Source organism: Falco cherrug, chromosome 7 (genome assembly GCF_023634085.1).
Source record: "Falco cherrug isolate bFalChe1 chromosome 7, bFalChe1.pri, whole genome shotgun sequence".
Classification (NCBI taxonomy): domain Eukaryota; kingdom Metazoa; phylum Chordata; class Aves; order Falconiformes; family Falconidae; genus Falco; species Falco cherrug.
This window is the reverse complement of record NC_073703.1, coordinates 27,537,493-27,559,026: the sequence shown is the minus strand read 5'-3', so window position 1 is coordinate 27,559,026 and position 21,534 is coordinate 27,537,493. Positions and strand designations below refer to the sequence as shown.

Below are 21,534 nucleotides of genomic sequence, written 5' to 3'. Positions count from 1 at the left end.
TAGCCACTGGAGAGTCCACAAGCCACAAGCCTCGGGGACTGCCAGGCTCAGCCTGTGCCTGCTGGCGCTGAGCAGGCGCGTGGGCGGCCGATGGCTCCAGCCTCTAATGAAGGCTGCCCGCATTTAAGTGAGGCTTGGAGTTCTGGTGGTGCCCATGGGTGGGGTGTCAGCACCCCATACCCCCCCCGGCAGGACAGTTGGCAGAAGGTGACCCCCCCCGGTCACGTCCCCCACCAAAGGCTGTGGGGGGCACAGGCCGGTTGGTGTGCTGAGCCACCGTGGGTGCTGGGTGGAGTAGAAGGGCTGGGTACTACGAGGTGCAGCGTGAGCCCTGCAGCACGGCCATGGAGGGTGCCGACGCCGCAGGCCCTGGGATGGCAGGGAGCTGGGGTGCCATGTCCCCAGGGTGGGGAACAGTGGGGTGACACAGTGCTGTGACCTTCAGACATGGGGCGTCCCAGGTGACGTGCCATTGTTTTTTTGGGACAATGAGGAGCTGCAGGGCCATGTCCCCAGGGATGCAGGACAGTGGGGAGCCAGAGTGATGCCACCCAGGGTGTGGGATGGTAGGAACCAAGGTGATGACATGTGGGGGACAGGGCAGAGGGGGGCTGGGGTGATGCCACCCTGGGGTGCAGGACAGTGGGGAGCCAGGGTGGTGCCACCCTGGGGTGTGGGATGACAGGAACCAAGGTGATGCCACCCAGGGAACAGGACAGTGGGGGGTTGGTGTGATGCCACCCAGGGATGCAGGAAAGTGCGGGGCTGGGGTGATGCCAGCCGGGGGGGCGCCAGGCCAGACGGGGCCTCGGTGGGGCTGCGGGGCCGCGTAGCGGGCCCCCCGCAGCTGTCCCCGGTTGCGGGGGCGGGGGGGCGCCGCTGACGCCAGGCGGGGGCGGTCCCGGGCGGTGCCAGCGGGGCCCCGCCGCACAAAGGCCGCCGGTCGCCGCCGCCCCGGGGCCGCCCCCGCATTTGAAGGCAGCTCCTGCCCCGGTCCCGCTCCCCGCCGCAGCGCTCCGCACCACCGGCAGCCGCGCCGGGTGAGCCCGGGCCGGGGGCAGCGCCGGGCACCGCGGGGGTTCACCGGGGGGGGGGGGGGGGGGGCGGCGGCGGCGGCGGCTGTGACCGCCGCCGGTCCCTCCTCCGCGGGCGGTGCCGGGGCCAGCCCGCCCCTTCCCGGCGGGCGCGGGGCGGTGGGCCGGCGGGCCGGGGCGCAGGCGGAGAGGTGGGTGCGCAGGGCGGTGCTGGGCTCTGGGGGTGCTCGGCGTGGGGTCCTGAGGCGTGGGTGGAGGGGGGGGGCTGCGGGGGCGTGGGCAGGCAGTGGCCACGGAAAAGGCGCCGTGGTCCGGCGGGGTGGGCGGCAAAGGGTGCCGGTCGCCCCCCTGGCCAGGGCACCCTGCCCCCTGTCCCCGCAGCGATGCCGGAGCGCCCGGCGGGAAGCGGCGCAGCGGCCGTGGCGGGCGGAATGCCCAGTAGCGGCAGGTTTGTCACTGGCGAAGCCCGGGCTGTCGCGGGGGTGGCGGCAGCATCTGCTGTCTGGCCACAAACCGTGGGCCGGCACCTCTGGGGCTCCCATCCAACAGCCCGGGGGGGGCACCCACTGGAGCTGGGTGCCCGGAGGGTTTGTCGTCCAAGTGGGTGCCAAGTTGGGGGGGTGCCTCTATCGCGCTGGGCTTTCCCGTTTGCCCGCGGAGCCGGGGGTGACGGGCAGAGGCTCCGCGGTGGGTGCGCGGCGTTAGCGCCGTGATTCAGCACGGCCCGCCGCGGCGCGGGGTTGAGCATCCCGGGATGCGCGGAATCCCTCCTTTCCCGGCACGCGAGGCGTCGCCGGAGAAATTGCCGGGTCACTTTGTTTACTTCTGCAATAATCTGCTTTGTGCTGGTACCTTGGGCTTTAACGCACCCAGGGCTCCCCCAGTCACTGCAGCGCAACTCCAGCCCGACTTGCAAAATGAAACCAGATGGGCGCTTTGTTTTTCCTCGCGGAGGGGCAGGCTGCTCATTGAAAGGCTCCATTACAATGCAAATACCGGGTGGTGTGAATATTCAAACCACTGCGCTTCTTTTGAAGCTCTTTACATAAATTTATAGCGCTTTCTCTGCCATTGCTGCTTTGCTCATCTGGAGTGGAGCTTGGTTAACAGGATCGCTTTTCTCTGCCAACTTTGGAGGGTTTGCCCGTGGTTTGGGGAGCACGGGGGGGCGGGGGCGGCTATTGAGGTTCAAAGCAGCCAGCGCGGGGCAGCAAAAATTATGACCATGCTCAATGGGGAGGAGGAACCGCCAGCTGTAAAGCTGACTTTGGTGGTGACCCTTGAAGAGCCGGGCATGCTGTCAATGATTTACTGATAGTTGGGTGCTTCATTGTCCTTTTGGGGCTTCCCCCCTCCCCCCTTCCCTCTGGTTTCTCAGTGTGACCCTTTGTGCAGCCGCTGCTCCCCAAGAAGGGATGGGGTGTTGCAGGGTGAGCTGAGCTTAGAAATTGCTCTGATGCAGGCAGCGGTGTGGGGGTTTGGGGGTGTGCACCGTGAATCACAGCAGCTTAGCCACAGCTGCGATGGATGAGATGGTTCATTAGGGGAAGGAGGTAATGAGTTAGATGAGACAACCTCAGCCCTGGCTTTCCAGCAAGGGCTCAGATGTCTGGTTTTGGTGGCTGTTGGGCACCTCATCATAAACCCTGCCATTAAAAAACAGGGTCCTGGTGGCTTTTGCCAGCTGTGTTTGCATAGTCCCTGTTGTCACAAGTGCTGAGGGAAGGGCAAGTTGCTTTTAACCTGCCCACGTGTGGCCTTGCTCTTCAGCACAGGGCAAACGCTACCGAATGGTTGCATCTCAGGGAGCGGGTGCATGTGTTTTGGAGGTGGCCACATGATGCCGCTCCACTGGGCACTTACTTGGAATTGCCAGGCCCTTGGCTGAGTCGAGGTAATTAAGAGTAGCAGCAAAAGCAGCACTTTCCTGCCTGCTCCCTGAAGGAGCTGACTTGCTTGGGGCCACTGCCTTCAGTGGAGGGTTGGCTGGGATGGAGGTGGTGTAGCCCATGGTCCTGGAGAGGAGCTGCTGGTGATGCAGCCCGTGGGGGCATCTGAGCAGAGCATCCCTGGAGTCTCCATGTTGTGCCACTGTGCAGCAGCAAACCTGCTGTTTGCATTAAGACTATTTTGCACCCAAAAAAAAAGGTGGTGTGCTAATTGTAGTGGTTTTAGCTGACTGTGCCATTGATTGACCAGGTAATCTGTGTCTTCATTAGTTTGAGGCTAAGGCTTGGAGGTTGATATTGATTCCAGGCGCTTAATATGCGAAGCGGTAATTACTGTTTAAGCCTATATTGTTTGAGTTAAATTTAGCTGAGATTTTAGTCGTATCAGGCCTCTACATTGTGTACCGTGAAGGTTATCTGGCTCTCAGGAGGGGGTGGATTTAATGGAAGGAAAGAAATGCTGGTGAAAACTTCCTCTTCTCATCATCCCTGGGTGCTTTGCTTCCCAGGACTTTGTTACAGGAAGAACAGAAATGAAGAATAATGTGGTTATGACTGCAAGTAGTTCTAAACGTTCACCTTTGTGCCGACTGCTCAAGCCAGTCATTTTGGGGGACTTAACACGACACAGAAGGCCAGCTATAAATCTGAACAAAGTGATGCCCTGTGCAGAGAACGGCCCCTCTGCTCCTTGCAGGGGCCTGGGGAGCCCCCGCTCAGCTGCTGCCTGCCCGCCCCTATTATCCTGCCAGCTCTGGGCGCCCTCCTGCATCTCAGCTGCTGGCCCATCTGGAGTGGAGATGAAAGGCTGGGGTTTAATTCGGGCTTTGTGTGCCTCTTGTGTTCCCCCCCTCCCCTATTAGCCCTTTCTCTGTTGCCAGTCTCCCAGCCCCGACCCTCCAAGGCAGCTCCGGCGCGCGGGTGTGGAGGGTGGCTGTGCGTGCCGGGTCCCTGATGCCGCTGACCTCATTATTTTGACTGCTGGGTGATGCCACGCAGCCTTGCGAGCTCATCAGGTAGGAGGCTGGGTGGTTTGGTTTTTTTTTTCTCCTTTCTCGAAGTGCTGCTGAATAATTTAGCTGGGAGTAGGCATCTTGGGTCACCTTGCGCAGCCGGCTGCGTGCTGGAGCTGTCTTTCTAAGATGGAGGTTGTGCAGGATGCGTGCGGGATCGCCTTGCTGCCGGCAGCTTGCCAACATTGACTGACTGCAGGTAGGCAAAGACCACTGCCCTTATTTATTTCTGATGCTTTTTATGCTGGAAGGCAAGAAATCCCCTCCCTGAGCTGCACAGGGGTGGCTGGGTCTCACCAAGCTGCTGCGGAGCGTAGTGAGCTCAGACTGTCCCTTGCCATGGGGACACACGAAGCTGCCGAGGCCACCATGCCCTTGCCAAAAACTCTGTAGGGCAGGTCTGGCCCCAGGCAGGGACCACGCACCCGATGCTATTCTCCTGTGGGGATTGTATTTTTCTTGCTGGTTTTATGGGTTCCCCATCCCTCCTTCCTCAGCCCATCTGGATTCATCTGGGCTAAGTTTTTGAGTCTGCCTGCTGGTATGGCACCGGGAGGGGGTGACCCCGGTGCTCCAGCAGCATGGGTGCTCAGGGACATGTTGGGAGGTGGCATTTAGCTCTCCGCACTGTCTAACTGGTGGAACTGGTTCTGGTGGTGTGGAAGTAGGGTCAGGTGCTGGAGAGGTCTCTGGGGGGTAGGAGGTGGCTGACCCGGAGGAGAAGAGGCTCAGAAATGCCTGGGAAGCTCCATGGGCAGGGGGCACCTCTGCTGCAGGCTCGGTGGTCAGTTTTGGGGCTGCCAGGATGTATGGCCAGGGAGGCAAGGGTCTCCCAGTGCTGGTACCCAGCAGCAGCCACTATTAAGTCCCTTATGTGCTGAACCATGGGTATGGGGGAGAAATGGGGTTGCTGGCATAAGAATGGAAAGTAGTTTGCTGCCTTCCTTCTGCTTGCAAGCACCTGAGTTTTTGGGTGCTGACTCCTCTGCACCCTCACTCCTCCCTGCAGCGCTTGGATGCTTTGCTAAAGCAGCTCAAGAGCATCTGAGCAGGGAAAAAATACAGGGGACACCAAGGGTGCGAGGCTCAGGTACAGCAATGTGGGAATGGGGAGGTATTGTGCCCACTCTCAAGAGTTATGGTGATGCTGCCATCCTTGCCTGTGTCAACACAGGAGGAAGGACAGCCAGGCTGGGCTATTTCTGTCCTGTGGACCCTGTGTGCCACTTGGTGCCAGCCCTGTGTCCCTCAGCGGGTGCGGGAGCCCAGGGCTGCTCTGCGTTAGCATCTGCTCCTGCAGCCAGCAAAGTCAAGGACATGGCTGCTGCAGCATCTGCCCTGGAGGTTTCTTAGTTACCCAGCCATGTTGGTGGGACAGGCTTTTCTGCTGGCCCCTCTACCACGGGGCGCTTGTGAGCTGATGTGGCAGGTCACAGTGCCCTGGAAGACCAGCACGTTTGAGGCTGTGGTGGTGGGCGGGGGGTAGAACTGGGCTGCACCTTGCAGTCAGGGCAGCCCTGCTTGCTGTGGGATGTTAGTGAACACTGCTGGCGATACAGGCAGCTGCTAGCTGCAGGAACCTTGTGATGCTGAGAGAGGGAGGAGAGGAGGTGGCTGCTCCATAGCAGGGCTGGACGGTGAGGGGATTTGGATAGGACCCCCCGCTTTGGGAAATCTGGCCAAGGCAACCTGCGGTAGCGTTGACAAAACAAAATTCACATGGACGCCTGGCTGGTGCTTGGGTGATGGTCTGAAGCTGGCTGAGCATCCCAGGGTGCCCAGTTGCGTCCTTGAGGCACCAGGTCCCTGCAATGCCCGCTGCCCCCTCGCATGATGGCAGCGGTGCCTCTTGAGCCCCCTGGGCTGGTGGCTTGGCTGCCGCAGTGGCTGTGCACACTGAGGCTGTGTCGTGGCACTGGGTTACGCTGCTGCTGCCCCAAGCCAGTGGGGAGCTCTGCAGCCAGGCTGGGGATGTGGATGCCAGCTGAATCCTTCATTTCGGAAAGGAAATTTCCTTCCCTGCTAAAACAGTTCCTGGGGCTGTGATGGTCGGGTTCAGCCATGGGATGGGAGATGAAAAATCATTGACTTGGAGGGGAGGATGAAGGCCTTGGGCAAGTGGCATGGAAACAACCTGGGCTTTCTTTGCTGCTGCAGAAGACCAGATATGTTTCAGCTGTCTCTGTGCTGGGGTCAGCTCTGCTCCAGGGCTGGGTTTGCTGCTGCCCTAGCAATGTCCCCCGTCAAACAGTTCTCTGCCTTCAGACTGGGTTTGATCTGAAGTTACCTAAAGCAGAGCAGTGCAGTGGGTGCCATGGGGCTGAGCAGTGACCCAGCGGGGGGATACACCCTTCCCAGGCACAGGGCTTTGTGCTGGTGGTGTGGAGGAAAGCAGAGATTCTGCACGCTGGCACCAACAGGGCTGACTGCACTGGGGCTCCTTGCACCCAGGTGGGCATAAAAAGGAGCGTGTTTGGTGCAGGGACGTGTTTTGTGTTCATGGAGGGTGGTGTATGCAGTGGCTGGTTGGCCTGAAGTGTTCGAGGTGGGAGGAGAGGTGGTGGTTGGGCTTTGTCTCCCCCTTTGCGGGCAGAGCCCCACGCTTTGCTCCCTGCCACTGGTGAGTTGCTGCTGCTGTGATGGTTGTTTACCTTCTCACCAAGGCAGGCAAAGCATCACCTGCAACACCTGGGAACCGGCAGAGCTCAAGGGAACAATTTTCCCCTGTGGCACCTCAGCTGCTCCAGCTGAGCCAAAGGAGCTGCTGGTGGAGCCAGGGTGAGGTGGCAGGTAGGGACGTGCAACCTGGGGCTGCCCCAGCCTCCAGGGCTGTCCCCACTTGGAGGGTTTGACTCTGCAGGCTTTTTTTCCCCCCTTGGTCTTTCTGCTGTGGAACTTCTGGCTTCACCCAGTGGGGCAGAAGAGGCTGGAGCACTGGCAGAGCACCAGGGTCACTTAACACAAGCAAACATGGCCACAAACAGCTTTGTGGGCTGCCCCTGTACCAGCCCTTGGGGTTTTTTGCTTTTGCATGCCAGGGGTGCTGTGGTCAATGCTCACTGGCCCCGTCTCTCCCGACAGGTGAGCGTGGCAGGCTATGGGATGGATGAAGCTGAGCAGGACCAGTATGAAGCTCGTCTCAAGGAGCTCTTCGACAGCTTCGACAGCACAGGCACAGGGTCCCTGGGGCAGGAGGAGCTCACTGACCTCTGCCACGTGCTGCACCTGGAGGAGGTGGCCCCGGCACTGCAGCAGACCCTCCTCCAAGACAACCTCCTAGGCAGGGTAAGGCTGGGGTGACGTTGCGGGGGTGGGGTATGGGGCTTTTGGAGCAAGGCAATGCCAGGCAGCTCCTGCATGCATGGGAGGGTGATGAAAACGGGCTGAATGTCTGTAACTTGTGAATATCCAACATCCCTGAGGCTCCAGGCTGCGGGACTTGCAGTGGCTGTTCTCTTCAGCAGGGTGGGCACAGGGCAGCTTCTGAGAGGGTGATTAGCGAGAACAGTGAAGGAGACCACTCACTGACACGTCCTCCCTGACTGGAGGCTGTCTGAAACTGAGACCACCGCTTTAGGCTGAGCCCCGTGCGCTGGCATCGCACTGATGCGGGGTGTGTTTTCCCAGTGTCCCAGAGTAGACAGAGTGCCAGGTCCCCACTGCCCTTGCACCAATGCCAGTGTTTGGTGCAGCATGTGCTGCCTGGCAGAGCACACGTGCCCCTGGCACTGCTTGGTGCTGCTTCTGACCCAGGTCATCTCCCTGAACCAGCTCACCAGGTGCTTGCACAAACTTTGCAGTGTTTGGGATGCGACGGGCACCTAAAGCCAGGGCTTGAGCCTGTGATTTACGTTGACTTAAGCTGTAGTTAAACTGGTGGGGCCGCATGCAGTCATGCACGTTTCTCTAAAGCAGAGAATACTGTCCAACTCCAGCAGTCCTTTTGTCCACATTACCTGATGTTCGTGTCCGTACACGGCTGCGGTTGTCACAGACTCACCTAGGGTAGTTTTTTGGGGACAAATGGCTCCTTTCTGCAAGGCTGCAGTGTCCTGCTAGCCTGCGGAGGGGAGCTGTGGCCAGTGAGTACACCGTGCTTTCCAAAGCGATTTTTCAGTTGTGGTTGTACCTCTATAGTGTTACATGTGGGAGCTGCTCACCCCTGGGGGGACCTCCATGTTTGGAGTGGATGTCCTTGTGCTCCTGCGTTACTTTTTCTCAGCACGCTGGGCTTGGAGTACATTGGATGCTTCCCTCAATCACCCTGAAATCCCATCACTGCTCATTAAAATCAGAAAATGCAGAGCAGGGCAGCCAGGGCTCTCGGTAGACATGAGCTAAGCAGCTGTCCTGACTCCAATTTCCTATCAAACTGCAGCTTTGACAAAACAAAATAATGCCTTGAAGGAACAAAGCCTCCTCTTCCTCACCTGCCCTGGGGCCGTAGCTCTTCTGCTGACAGCAAAGCGGTGCTGGAGCATGGATGGATCCAGATGGAGGTTTCTGACCTTTGGAGTTGCAGCATGGCATTTGCTTGAGCACAGGAGACTTTCTGTGCTGCTTGGATGCTGTTCCTTGGCTTTGCTGCTCATGGGATGGTGGGATAGCAGGAAAAGGAGAGTGGTATTAAAGCAGTGGCTGTTGCAGCTGGTCAGGGCTAACTAAGGTAACGGTGCTCACCCCTGTGGCCAGCTCGGAGTGGGAGGAAGGCTAAGTTAAAGGCAATAAATGTTCAGCCCAAGGGCACCAAAAAGCCCCTGCTAAAGCACCCTGAGTGCTGGGTCACACTCGCCCCGTCCTGGCCAGGAGCTCCATCCCTGCAAGCTGTCCCAGGGTATGGAGTGACCTGAGGAGCATTTTTATTTCATTCCCCCTGTTTTTACAATCCATTCCCCCCCATTTTACAACCTGCGACTTCGATGTCAGAATAATCTTTGTCTCCTGTGTTTCCTCCCGTCTCCTCGGCATTTGTGCTTGTTAGCAGCAGCAATGGCCCATGTCTAAGCGTGAACCTGGTTTAATAGCTATCGAATCCTCTGGGTTTCCTAGGGAGCTTGTCGGGAGAATAGCAGCAAACATGTTGCTCCCCGAGCCCAGGCTCCTTGCACCTGCCCTGCCAGCTCCTTGCTGCAGATGGTCCCTCTCAGCGGTGGGAGCAGCCTTTGTCTGCCCTTCCAGGGGCTGGGTTTTATGGGAGGGCACTGGGGAGGGGGCCAGCGGGGACGGTTTTGTCTGCCGAGGGGCAACTCGGTGGGGCCACGTGCCTGCTTTTGTGCTGGGGGCTTTGCTCCGGGGATGAATGCATCGCCATGGGGCTGCTCGGTTGGACCGGGAGTTGAGCTGGCATCGGGGAGGGGGGTGGTGGTGGTGGTGGACTGCCGCCTCCCTCTCCCTGCTCTGTGTGATGCTTCAGGGATTACCAGGGACAGGCTACCTCCGGGTCCAGCCGGGGGGTGTAAATCCTGCCCTGGCTCCCGGCAGAACCAAACCATCCCAGAACTGCTTTCCTCACGGGATTGCGTGCGGAGGCGATGCTCGCAGCAATTCCTGGGATTCCTCAGGAGTCTGTTTCCTTGGGCCCCTCACACTTGAGGGCGGGTGACTGCGGGCTGGAGAGGGTGCGTGCAGGCATGCCCTTCTTGCGTGGCCTCCAAGAGGCAGTGCCCGTTAATTAGCAGCTAAGGTGGAGTGCTGCCTGGGGGACAGTGCTCATGGGCTGCAGCAATGACTGCGGCTGTATGATTTGCAGAGATGGGTCAAGTCGGGCACCTCTGGGCTCTGCACAAGGACTGTCCTCTGTGGGCGTCCTCAGGCAGGACTGGGGAGTTCAGGTTTCACCCTGTGCGATTGCATTTGCAGTCCTGCAGCGAGGACACTGTGGCATGGGGGTTCGTTCCTCAGCTCCCTTCAGTGCTTTGGCTGGTGACCTCTTGCAAATATATTCCCTCTGAGCCCGCTGTGACACTGCTGCCCTTAATGCACAGTGGCTTTTTGCATGCCAGGCAGGAGACTTGGTTGCAAGATTACCCTGTTTCTGTGTCTTTCCCACCTGATATTACCTTCTGCAAAGTCCTGGCTGCTGCTGCCAGAAGTTTGCAAGCAGAGACAGGTCTTTGGGAAAAGGATTCTGCTTGAAGATCAAGGAGAGGGAGCTGGAAGGAGCCACTGATTTGCTGGCTTGTCCCAGAGAGACCAGGGTTGCAGACTGCTGTTTTGCATTGCAGGGACAAATCGCAAGAAGCAGCAGGTAGCTTGGCACATGCACGCTCCCTTTCTAGTGCTAATAAGTCACAGCTTCATAGGAAACTTGCTTTAAAGCAGGCGGCAAGATCTCTCTAAGGTGCTGGGGTTGCTCAGCAGCTGGCAGCTTGGTTGGTCCCTGATTACCATGGGGAAGCTGGGCTGGGCTTGCTGTGCCTGTGTCTGCATATTAATCTTGTTTGCCTCCAATTTACTTGTTCCGGGAAAATTGTCCTTGTGCAGAGCCCGGGTCTTGCTGTGAGGTTTGCAGGGACGTGTGTCCCATCCCTTTTCCATGCCCCTGGGTGGGCACAAGCGCACACTGTTCTGTTGCCTCCCAAGCTTTGCCATGCTCAGGCTGGTTTGGGTCAGCCCTCAAATTGCTGTTTGAGCTCCCCATGAGCAGGTGCACAAGCTGGCTGTTCCAAAATACCCAAATTCAGTTAAGCACAGGGAAAAGAGTATTAAACTTCCAACACAGCAATGGTGTTTTGCTGCTGTATACTTTCTGCCTTGTGTTTGTTAAGTTTTTGGATGGGTTTGAGTGTCTGAGGCTGTTTTCCAGAAGCAGACGGTGCTTTGCGCATCACTGCAGTTAGTAGTACCCTCCTCCTCAGAGCTGTCCAGGTCCATCCTTTTGCAGGGAATATTCCCTAAGCAGAAATCAAAGGCTGTTGCTGTGGACTTGTGCTTGCCCCTGTGGGCTGTTGCATCCCTGGAAGTGCCCCTTGCACTTGCGTGGAGCCCACAGCCTCCCTGGCACGGGCTTCCCAGGCAGGGGTGTGACCCTCCACAACAGCACATGGGTGCTGGAGGTGTGTCAATACCAAGCACCCATGTGGGGTACTTCGTGGTGTGGGCATCGCCTGCTCCATATCTCCTGGGGATGCACATCCGCCCTCATGCACACCGGTGTTTGAATCGGATGGGGGTATAGAGCAAGGGCGTTGCTGGAGAGCAGCGGCAAAGGATTGCTTTCTTTAAAATATGAGATACTTGACTTGTGGCTTTGCTGTCCTGCAGGCTACCCTGCCTGGCCTGTACTTGAGCCCAGCTTTAATCTTAACAGTTGCATTTCTCTAACTCTTGCAGTACTTTGGACATTCAGCATCCAACACCAAATGTGCACCACAAACAGGCACTGGTGTTTCTGGTTGTCTGGTCTTAGGGTGGGCCAGAGATTTTCCTGAAGAAAAATATCCCTGCTCTGCTGGCTCGGGCTACACCTACAGAGCTGGGTGCTGCCACTCAGAAGGTGTCGTGGGACCCCCACGAGCCTGTTGTGTCTCTGTATGCTGCTAATCTGCATTTTAAATCCTGCTGCGCAGCTGACCACAGTGCTGGGGTGGGGGGCTGGAGGATGGCGACCTCCTGCCCTGCAGCCTCATCCTTCAGGGGCTCCTTTGGGTGTCGTGGCATGGTAAAAATAGCTCTGCAGGCTGGGTGCCGGAGCCATCTGTCCTGTGTGCAGCTGTGGCAGTGAGGGGTCAGCCCCTTCTTCCATCTTCCCCTTCGTTAGTGCTGTCGGGCAAACACGGAGTTGCGGGGCTCGTTGGCCAGAGCAGGTGATGTGTCAGTGGTGCAGCTGGTTTTACTCTGCCTTCGGTGTGGCTTGCACAAGTGATGCAAAGTGATTTTTATTCTATTTCCCTGCTGCCAAGAGGTCCCATCTGAACCCAGCCCCAGCACCCATTCAAGGGACCGGCTCTGCCTGTCCCCATGGCTGCTGCCACTGTTCCATTCCCAAGAAGATCCCACAGGGAGGGAGCCTGTTATTCCAACACCCTCATCTTATATTCTTCCTCATTTATTCTAAATGTCAATTTTTCTTAATCAGGCAAATTCTCCTATCTCTGTAAACTGTCCTGAAGTACACCAGTGTTTGGAAATGAATGGCAGCAATTAGTATTCAGATGAAGGCATCCCTGACAAGTTTCTTTGAACACATTTCTAACTGTTTAATTCCTTGTGGAGCCTGTGTTTAAAACCGCAGGGGTGATTTGCACTGCCTGAGCTTCAGTGTGAGGTGCTCCCCTGCATGCGGGGGGGGGCCCATGGCTGACCCCCCAGCTCTACTGTCATTCCCTGCCTGTTGGGGAGCATGTTGCCTGTGACTTTTTCGTTTGGTTTTTTTTTGGGGGGGTGGGGGAGGGTAAGTGGGCTGGTTCGACCCCATGAACAACCTGGAAAATTTCAGACCTGAACTTTGCCACTTGCGCCTCCCCCAGTGGCATTAAAACCCCCTCTGACTGCAGCTCCTGCCCTTCGTGCTGGACTCGCAGGAACTGACTCTGCCAACAAGAGCAGCCTTGGTGGGTTCTTTAAATACAAAGTCTTTTGTTCAATGCTAAAAATTTTTCTAAGATTTATTTAGCCAAAAGAAATTGTAGCAGCAAGCTCTGCCTTGCTACTGACCCATGTCAAATAGCTTCCTCAGCTGTCCCCAGAGTTCCTGTCCCCCACGGCTGGAATTGCTGACATTCCCCAGCACAGCTGTGAAGGATGCTGTAGCCCCTCTGCAACTGTCCATGGTGGTGAGGCAGGAGGCTTTCCAGGAAGGCACAGATGGAAAAGGGGGAGAAACCCCCAGTGGCAGGATCACCCCACCTTGTTTTTCCCATAGGTGCACTCCAGACATGGTATTTCCAGTCCAGCTCTTGCGGAGCTGCAGTAGGCAGAAGCTGGCAGAGCCGCCCTGGGAAGGGTGCAACTTTCTGCCATCCACTTTGGAAAGTGTTTTCTGAAACTTAATTAGGGCAGTGGAGCATTTCCACAATAGAGTATCTAATCATTGCTCAGGACCAGGAGCCACTGACCCTGGCCAGGTCATCTCAAGTGATGGAGATGCTCCTTGGTCCTCTGGGTGCATCATTTCAGCTTCTTGCTCGATGGAAAAGCCCAAGCGATGCATTCAAGCAGTGGCTCGGAGTCGTTCTGTGATAGCAATCGGGTTTTTTTGCGTGCTCAAGAACGCTGGGGCTGTGTCTTCACGTTGCTTGCTGTCATTTCTCCAGGCCCCAAGACTGAACAAGCCGAGGTCCATTCGTGCCCCTTGCCAGGGCTGTTGCCAGACACAGGCGTGCTCTTGTTTCGGTGGGGTGGTCCGAGTGATTTGCATTGCTGCCCTTCCTCCTGCTGGATTATTGGCCTGATATTTAATCAGCTGCACCAGTTTAATTTCCTCCGTTCTTCCTCTTTTGCGCAGGTCCACTTTGATCAATTTAAAGAAGCACTTATCCTCATCTTATCCAGAACCTTGTCAAATGAAGAGCACTTCCAAGAACCAGGTAAATACTGAAATTATCTAAAATAGTACATTTTCTTTTTGGCAAAGCAGACGTGGGTGGCTCTCACAGAGGAACTTAAAAGAGTGAGTGTTTTTTAGGTGCTGAGATGGGCTTTTCTGCTTGGATGCCCAGAGCTAGGGAGAAAGGAAGAGTTAAGGTCTGTTGCGGAGCCTTGTACAAAGGCGTTTTCTGAGCTATTAGATATTTATATCCCATTACCATGATCTAAATGCCTGGAGAGACACGTGATGTCTGTGTGTAACAGCTAACTGCACTTCAGATGCTTGAGACATCCCCTGGCTGCTAAATGGGCTGAGGTCTCTCCACCCCAGGTTCCTGGTGGCTGGGGATGCTTGAGGAGCTCCTCAGCTGCAGCAGATAGTTACGGGCAGGCAATCAAATAGCTGCCTTAATGCTGTTGCTTTTTCCCGGCTGGGGCTGGCACAGCCCCTTGGCCTCAGCTCCAGTGCTTTGGCCTGGAGGTGGTGTGACCCCGGTGCTGGCTCAGAAGCCCCAGCCTGGCCAGGGGGGTTTGGGGGCTTTGCCTCGGGGACCCCCTGCTCCAGGCTGCAGCCGGTGTGCTCCTGCTGGGCCTCCATGGGGTCTGTCTGGGAGGGCAGCAGTGCCTTACCGAAAACCCGTGCTGGCTTTGGGTGCTGCTGTGTGTTTGTGAAGGTTGTAAGGGGAAGGTCCCTGCCGGAGCTCCTCTTGGAGATGGGCTGCTGGACACAGAAATACTCCTCCTGTCTAGCGCTGATTTTTTATTTTTTTTTTAATTTTTAAAGTCCATTCTGTGTTCTTGTGTCTGAGAGCTCGGTCCTGTAGGAAGCTACCCTGAGGCGACTGTGTTTCTCCCAGGGGATGGTCAGTCTGGCCCAAAGGTGCTCCTGAGCAAGCTGAGCCCTCTGCCAGACCCAGCTGGGGCTGGGCAGAGGAAGCAGTGGGTTCTGCGAGTCCTTGCTGTCCTGGTTTTTCCTGGCTTTGTTTCAGTGTGCCTTGGAAATGTGGCTTTTTAGACTCTCGGCAGAAAATAGGATCACAGCTTCGGTGTGCCCCCTGCTCCTGCCATGCGCGAGGGGCTGGTGGTGCTGGGAGCACTGGGGAGGTGTGGGGGCAGGGTGAGGGCTGAGCCCCTGCAGCTGGAACAGGGGGGGTTGGGGGGGGCTGAGATCTGCCTGGTGTCACACCTGTATGTAAATCCCTAATCCTGCCTTCGGAGCAGCTGGAGCGTGAAATCCCTGAAGGAGAAAACAGTTTAGTGAGGGGGGAGAGGGGCAACTCCAGGTTTCCTCTCCTGGGGCATCAATCTCAGCTGGAGCATCCCGCACTGGGCAATGCAGCCTGTCAGCAAAATTAGAACTTTCCCCTTTAAATAAGCTGTAAAACCCACAGGTCCCAAGAGATGCAGTTGAAGGATTATTTTTTTTTTTTTCCCCCCACCCCTCATTTTCAAAGCTCTTAATGCTTAGAAGGAGGTGGGCAATGACAGTTCTTGCACCCCACATCCCTTAACGCACTTTCCCAGCACAGGTCAGTGATGCTCAGGAGCGAGGGGGGAGCTTGGCCGGTGCCTGGCAAGGGGTCGGGTCTGCTGCAGTTCCTTCCAGTCCCTCTGGAGAGGAGCTGCATGGAGTGGGAGGCAGCCCCAGCACCCCAGCGAACCAGAACTAATCCAGCACTCTGCATTTACTGGGGAATCATATGGCTGAGAAGCTCTGGCTTGATTTAAATATAAATAAATCTTCTAGAAAGGGCTAAATTTGGGGTTATCGCAGGGGAAATTACAAGTGCAGCTGGGAAGAGGCTGTGCTGGACCGGGAGAGCCCTCCTTGGGGACACGTTTGTCAGCTGAGTTTTGCATGGCAGGTAATCAAAGGGCATGCGGTGCAGGTAGGGAGCCTGCGCTGGGCAAGCCTGGGAGGCATTTATTTTTAATGAGTTTTGACAGGTCGGTTAATGCCAAAGTCTTTGCTTCTTTTAATTTAGATCAAACTTGAGATTTGGAGAACAAGCTGCTTTGTGCTGTTGGTGTCAAACTGTCAGTGACTGTGGAAATGCTGGTGTTACAGCCTGCCCCGGGCTTGGGAAAAATTGAGTTAAGAGCTCTAAATCGTATCATTTAAATGAAAATTTAATTTGGAGGAGGGGGAAAGTGCATGGATTTTACGGCTGTTTGCATCAGCAGAGTTTGCTGTGCGAGGCAGCAGCCGTGTGCCTTGGTGCTGTGGTTTTACCTGGGGACTTGGGCAATGGGAAGGTCCCTGGGGTCTGTGAGTGACCGGAGGGCTTGTGTCTTCGAACCAGCTGCTCCCCTGCAGCCCCGACGCGGCCCAGGGGACCCCACAGGGCACAGCATCGTGGTCCCCGTGGGCGCAGTGCAGTCAGGCTCAGGGAGGACAGCTCGGCACAAGGAGCCTGCGGGTGCCAGGGCAGCCCGTGGGGTCACAGTGGGACCCAGGGACTGGGACAAGGAACCAAAGTGGCCATGGATGCAAGAGCAGTTCCTGCAGAAGTGACTGATGGGGTTTCCCGGTTTGGGGAGGAAGCAGCAGGTGGGAGAGGCACTCAGGCTTGCAGAGAGCAGCTGATACATTCATTATTTTTTCTTGGCAAAGCAGCTGAATTCCCTTTCCGAAGTGAAGACTGGCAGGGCGGATGGTCCTGGCATGCTGTGGGCACTTTGCCTGGGAAGCAGCCCTGCAAACCAAGGCAGGCAGAGTTCCCAGCGCTGCTGTTGGCAGCAGTGTCCCCCCGAGGATGGTGGTGTGGGGACACAGACCCAGCTGCAAACCAGAGCATCAGCTGGCTGGGCAACCCCTAGCTCTGCTGGGCAGTGGCATTGCTGGGTGAGGAATGGGGACACACTGGGAAAAGCAGAAAATAGTGCTAGTTTTAGTGGTTATTTTAGCTCCTGCAAAGCTGGGGAGACCTGTCAGCCTTTGCAGAGCTGCCTGACAAAGGTGGTGCCTGTGGATAAATTGCAGCCCAAATCACCGGGGTTTGGTGCTCTGGAGAGATGCTGCTGCAGGGCCGGGGGCTGAGTGAGCCCCCTGGAACCCAGGCTGGGGGTGCTGCTGCCAATGCTCTTTGTCCATGGGTCAATAGCAGTGAGAGGGTAATAATAAAACCCCTACATATATATGTTATATATATATATTTTTAAAAAAGGGGGTATGAAAGACAAAACCACAGGGCAGGTGAAAGCCAGCCCTGACAGAGCACTGGTCTGGGGATAATAAAATAGATTTAAGGCAGAGGGGGAAGAAAAAAATAATCATTACTGTGGGTGATTGGGGGGTGGGAAGGTAGAAATCAGGCTTTTTTCCTCCCCGTTATGGCAAATAGTCAGCTCTGAGTTGGAATCCTGGTTAGGGAGGGATTACTGGGGTGGAGCGCAGGATTATGGGAACACCCAGGATAAATTAAAGAGCAGTTTGACGCCATCCTCCCTGCAGTCACAAGGGGCTGTTGGGTTTTTTATTTTCTTTCCCAGCACATGGAGATAACAGAACTGCCCTCCCAAAGAGGAGCTGGTGGGGATGATGCCCTTGGGGACAAAGGTTCCCATGGGGGAAGCATTGCTCACGTGGCTAAGGTCAGGCTCCCGCCCCACAAGCCCGCCTGGGTGGGCACAGGTATAAAACCAGCGTCCCTGTCCAGACAGGGCTGGTTTAGGCACAGGCGATGCCTCTGGGCCAAAATGCATTGATTTTGGGGCTGTGGTGACCCAGCCACTGATCCTCTCCACCTCTGCTGCTGAGCCTGAAGTGTGAAATGGGGACTGGGAGGAGCTCAGCAGTACCTGGTGTCCCGAGGGATTAGGATTTAGCAGATCCTAGTTGCGATGCGCTTTGCCCAGCAGTTGGCTGCCTGCTGCTGCAAGGAGCATCTCTCCCTTCCAAATCTTAAGCAGCAAAGAAATTAATTTTGCCTCTAAACGACAGGTCTGCGGGGCGAGGGTCTTCTCTAAAACCTCTTTTGTCTGTGCTCAATGGCTTTGATGCTGGGCCCAGGAAAATGCCGCTTGCCATCAAGGGGAGCCCCCCCCCCCCCCCCCCCAGTGTCTCAGGGCAGAGCAGGATTTTGAAATTACTTATCTAGTGCAGAAAAGCAGAAAATCAAGTGTAAATCTCTAACCGTGGAGACATTTAACTGCCGAGATGGATCAGGGCAAGCCGGGGAATTGATGGCTTCTGTCTGCAGCGCTTATATCGGGGAGGGGGGTTTCTTGTGAAATGCACATTTTGGGTTCTGGTTTTTTTTTTTTTTTTCAGGGGACACTTTTGGGGGGGGCACAGCCCCCACAAGCAGCAGGACAGGAACGTGAGAGCTTTGCTGTCTTGGCAGCTCTGGCTCTTGCCCCCAGCATAGGGGCAGTTCAGGGGGGCGGATCAGACCCCAGTGTCTAATTAGGCACCAGCACTGGAGTGTGTGTTTTGCTAAGCCTGTGTGTTGCTGCGGGCTGTAGGAAGCAGGGAGGGTTCAACCTTTTTTTTTTTTATTATTTTTCCCTTTCTTGGCGGCTTGTCAGGCTCACAATAGCAAGGGTCTATGACGAGCAGCATCTCGCCTTGTAGCTGGTTGCAGAAGCGAGTACCAGAGGTCAGGCGCGAGCAAGAGCAGCCTCCCCTCAGTGTTCAGTACAGGGTATACTGTACAGGGTTTGGGATAAATAGCACACAAGGCTATCTCATGGGTACCTACTTCACTGAAAGCTTTCATTTTTTAATTTTTTTTTTGATATCTTCCTCCTGTTTCCTCATGTGCCTTTGAAAGCACGTGTGGGTTGAGCAGCTCTTTCCATCCTTCCTCAGCAGTTTTGGCTGGAAATGAGAAACTCTGTTCAGCTCATCAGTGAATTTTCTGCATTTGGGGAGCATGGGTTGCTGCTTTTTGCTGGTGTGTGCGCGCTCAGCTGTCTCTGAGTACTGGGGTGGTGGGAGCGTCAAGGGCACCAGCTGCTTGGCTGGGGGGTTGGGTTGGGAAGGCAGGAGGGTGGAGGGGCTTAGAGGGGGGTATCCATGCACACCTGCTCTGGAGATGGTGGTACATGGTGCTTTCTGCAAAGGACACAGCTCCCTGCTCCCAGGGATGGGGCTGCAGGATGCGGTCCCTTATGCTGGTGTGGCCCCTGTGGTCCTGTAATGTGAGGGCTTTGTTCTGCGCTGTGCATCCCATGGCCAGTGCTGTGAAGGTGCATGGCGGGGGGATTGCAGGGGAAGAGCTGTAACCCAGTGTTAACAAAAGCACCCTGGCTCTGGAAATGGGATTTTGGGGTGCCTGAGCTGGGATGCCCTAGGTAGCTGGGCTTGGGCACAGCCAGTTTCAGAGTCAGAGCTTTGCAAGGCAGGAGCCAAACGTTCTGCTCTTGTCAAACTGTGGAGGGTCACCTTTCCCTCCCAGGGGTGTTCTCAGGCTTCACAGTTTTTTAACTCAAGGGAGAAACAAGCAGGCAGGTGCACAGAGCAAAGAGGAGAGTGAGAAATCGGCTGTCAGCCTCGAGATGCCTAAAACACAGAGAGAGACGCTCCTGTTTCCCGCTTGCCCTTAAAGCGCTTGCAGGGTGGCACAGTGAGGGCACATACGTGTTCCCGTATACAGCTGGATTTTCAGCTGCAGCAGTTGTTAGACTCGCTGTAGGGGTGGGGGTTGGGAACAGGACTCCTCTGAGCATTGGGAAATCCAGAAGGAAATTCAGCCATAACTTCATTATTGCTAAATTATGGCTTCCTTCCCACCCCCCCTCCCCCCCCGCCCCCATCTTTCCGAAGGCAGATGGGCATGGAGGTGTGTGTCTGTCTTGGAGGAGGAAAAAAATATTTCTAAAAAAAAAAAGCTAGCATAAAAAAGAAAAAAGCCACAAAGCCCCCCCAGCTTTCTTCTGCAAGTGTGTGTGTGTGTGTGGGGGGGGGGGGTCGCAGAGAGAAAATAAATGGGTGAATGAGTAGCCACAAATATTAGCATTTCAGAGAGAGCTGCTCGACGGAGATTGTTCACCACCGGGCAGGCTTTAATAGGAGTGATAAGGTTTGCTTTTGTTCTCAGGCTCTTACTTAATCAGCCTGTCTCATTGTGATTTTTCTATCGGCGCACTTCATCACACAACTTTCATGTGGGAGTCCCAGCTGCAGCAAATCTTGTTAAAATGGCCTTGTTCAAACACAGGCGCCGGGTTTGTTCCCTAGAGCTGCAATATGGATGGATGGAGTGCAAGGCTGGAGGAATCAAAGGACTCCTAGTCCTGTGTATTTTATAATTCATTGCATAGCTAAGTTGCAGAATATTTTTCCTCTAACAAGCTTGAAGCCTTCTTCCATATCTAAAGGAATATTATCCAAGGAGGCATTTGGGCAGGGGGGTTTAGAGACCCGCTGCTTTCCGTGTACCATTTGTCAATGATTGAACAGCTTCCTTGCGCCTTATTAGTATTGCACTCCTGCATTTATTTTTTGTACCAGAGCGTTCTGCAAATAAAATTTTAAAAAGCTGCTGCTTTTGCCACCGCCTCGGCATGCTGCAAGTGGCGGAAAATAAAGATGATCAAGTCCTGGGGGTTTTCAATGGTAAGGTTAGCAAACACTGAAACAAAGCGTGGTGGAGAGCCTTTCCCTAATTGAATCCCTGGCTAATTTGGTCCTCTGTTTAATTTGCCCCCTGCTCCAGATGTCAGATGATTCTCACTGAAAATAGCCCAAAATGTGCTTTTTTCTTTTTTATTTTTTTTTTATCCCTGTCTGTAAGTGCTCCTGGATAATTCAGTCCCCGAAGGCAGGAGCTTGCTGCAGGAAGCTGGAGCCGGGGAATGCAACCGGAGCCCCCTGTAATTAGATGACAACTCCAAAGGGTTATTTAGATCTTGCAGTTGGCATTAGTTGTGCAGCACAAACTGGGAACTGCCCCACCGTCGTCCAGATCAGCTGCTTGTGTCAGCCCCCGGGAGATATTAGCCTCCAAACTTGCCCAATTTTTTTCCACTTGCCTGGTAGTTTTCACGCTTTTCATCAAGCTGTGATTTAAATCCACCGAAAGCAGCGGCAGTCACCCAGGTGTCTGCGTAATCTGGAGACTTGAGCTACTTAAGTGCAACGCTGTCCCTAATTAAACCTGCCCATCGTTGGTAATGAAGATTAGTGCAAAGAGGAGAGACCTAATGGACTTTCTGTCTGAGGCTGTTTGCAAGGTTGAGGATTTTTTTTCCCTCTAGCTTGTTAATGGAGCAAACTTGATCTGGGAATTGAGGAGGGGTGAGGAAAATGGAGCCCTGATATTATTTTTTGGAGCAGGACCAGTTCCATTCCATCAGGCCTAATGCCACAGTGAGGGCAGTGGTCCTGGGAAGAGGCAGCCACTGGTGCCTGCCCGGGGGGAATGGTGGTGGCAATTCGGTGCTGGAAAGGCTGTGACCGAGCCAGCCCTGCAACCCAGGAGCCAGATCTGCAAAACTTATGTCACTGTGTGCTTTGTTCTTGAACTTCACAGACTCTTCCCCAGAAGCGCAGCCCAAGTACATCAAAGGCGGCAAACGCTACGGCCGGCGGTCCCTGCCGGAGTTCCAGGAGTCGGTGGAGGACTTTACCGAGGTGACAGTCATCGAGCCGCTAAGCGAGGAAGCATGTCCCCCACACATCGCCTCCAGCGCCTGCGAGGAGGTGAGCAGCAAGGGGCCGGGTGCTGGGGTGGGCTTGTTGCCCCCCCAACATCACTGTTCCCCACACCATCCTAAGGTGGGTTGGACATCCTTGGGGCCTTTGCCAGCAAAAGCAATGGCTGCTCTCCTTGCCTGTCCCCAGGGATCAGCTGTGCCAGGTGGCACTTGCCTTGTTGCAGCCCCAAATTCCTGGCTGCAGGCATGCTGCCATGGGAAGCGGGGGGCGCACCGAGCTCATGGCAGTGGGTGCCGGTTCTGCGCTCCTGGCTGCAGTGCCGGCCAGCAATTAAGTGAGGGCTGTAATGCTGCCTCCATGGCTAACGAAGTGTGGGCTGGGAGCTAAGCAAGCAGAAGGAGCACGTC

At 55.6% G+C, this 21,534-nt stretch overlaps 1 protein-coding gene across 9 annotated transcripts in view; it reads left to right on the top strand.

Annotated features, from left to right (window-relative positions):
* Positions 1-914: 914 nt before the first annotated feature.
* NIN (ninein) overlaps positions 915-21,534 on the top strand; it is a 65,556-nt gene continuing 44,936 nt past the window's right edge. For 2 of the 9 annotated variants that reach the window (XM_055716375.1, XM_027800810.2), the window contains exons 1-4: positions 4,020-4,195; positions 7,078-7,281; positions 13,442-13,523; positions 21,003-21,172. In XM_055716375.1, coding sequence (XP_055572350.1) covers positions 7,099-7,281; positions 13,442-13,523; positions 21,003-21,172 — 435 coding nt within the window. In that variant the 5' untranslated portion in view covers positions 4,020-4,195; positions 7,078-7,098. The other 7 variants (XM_014277417.3, XM_005436006.3, XM_055716374.1 and 4 more) reach the window with 6 other exon arrangements.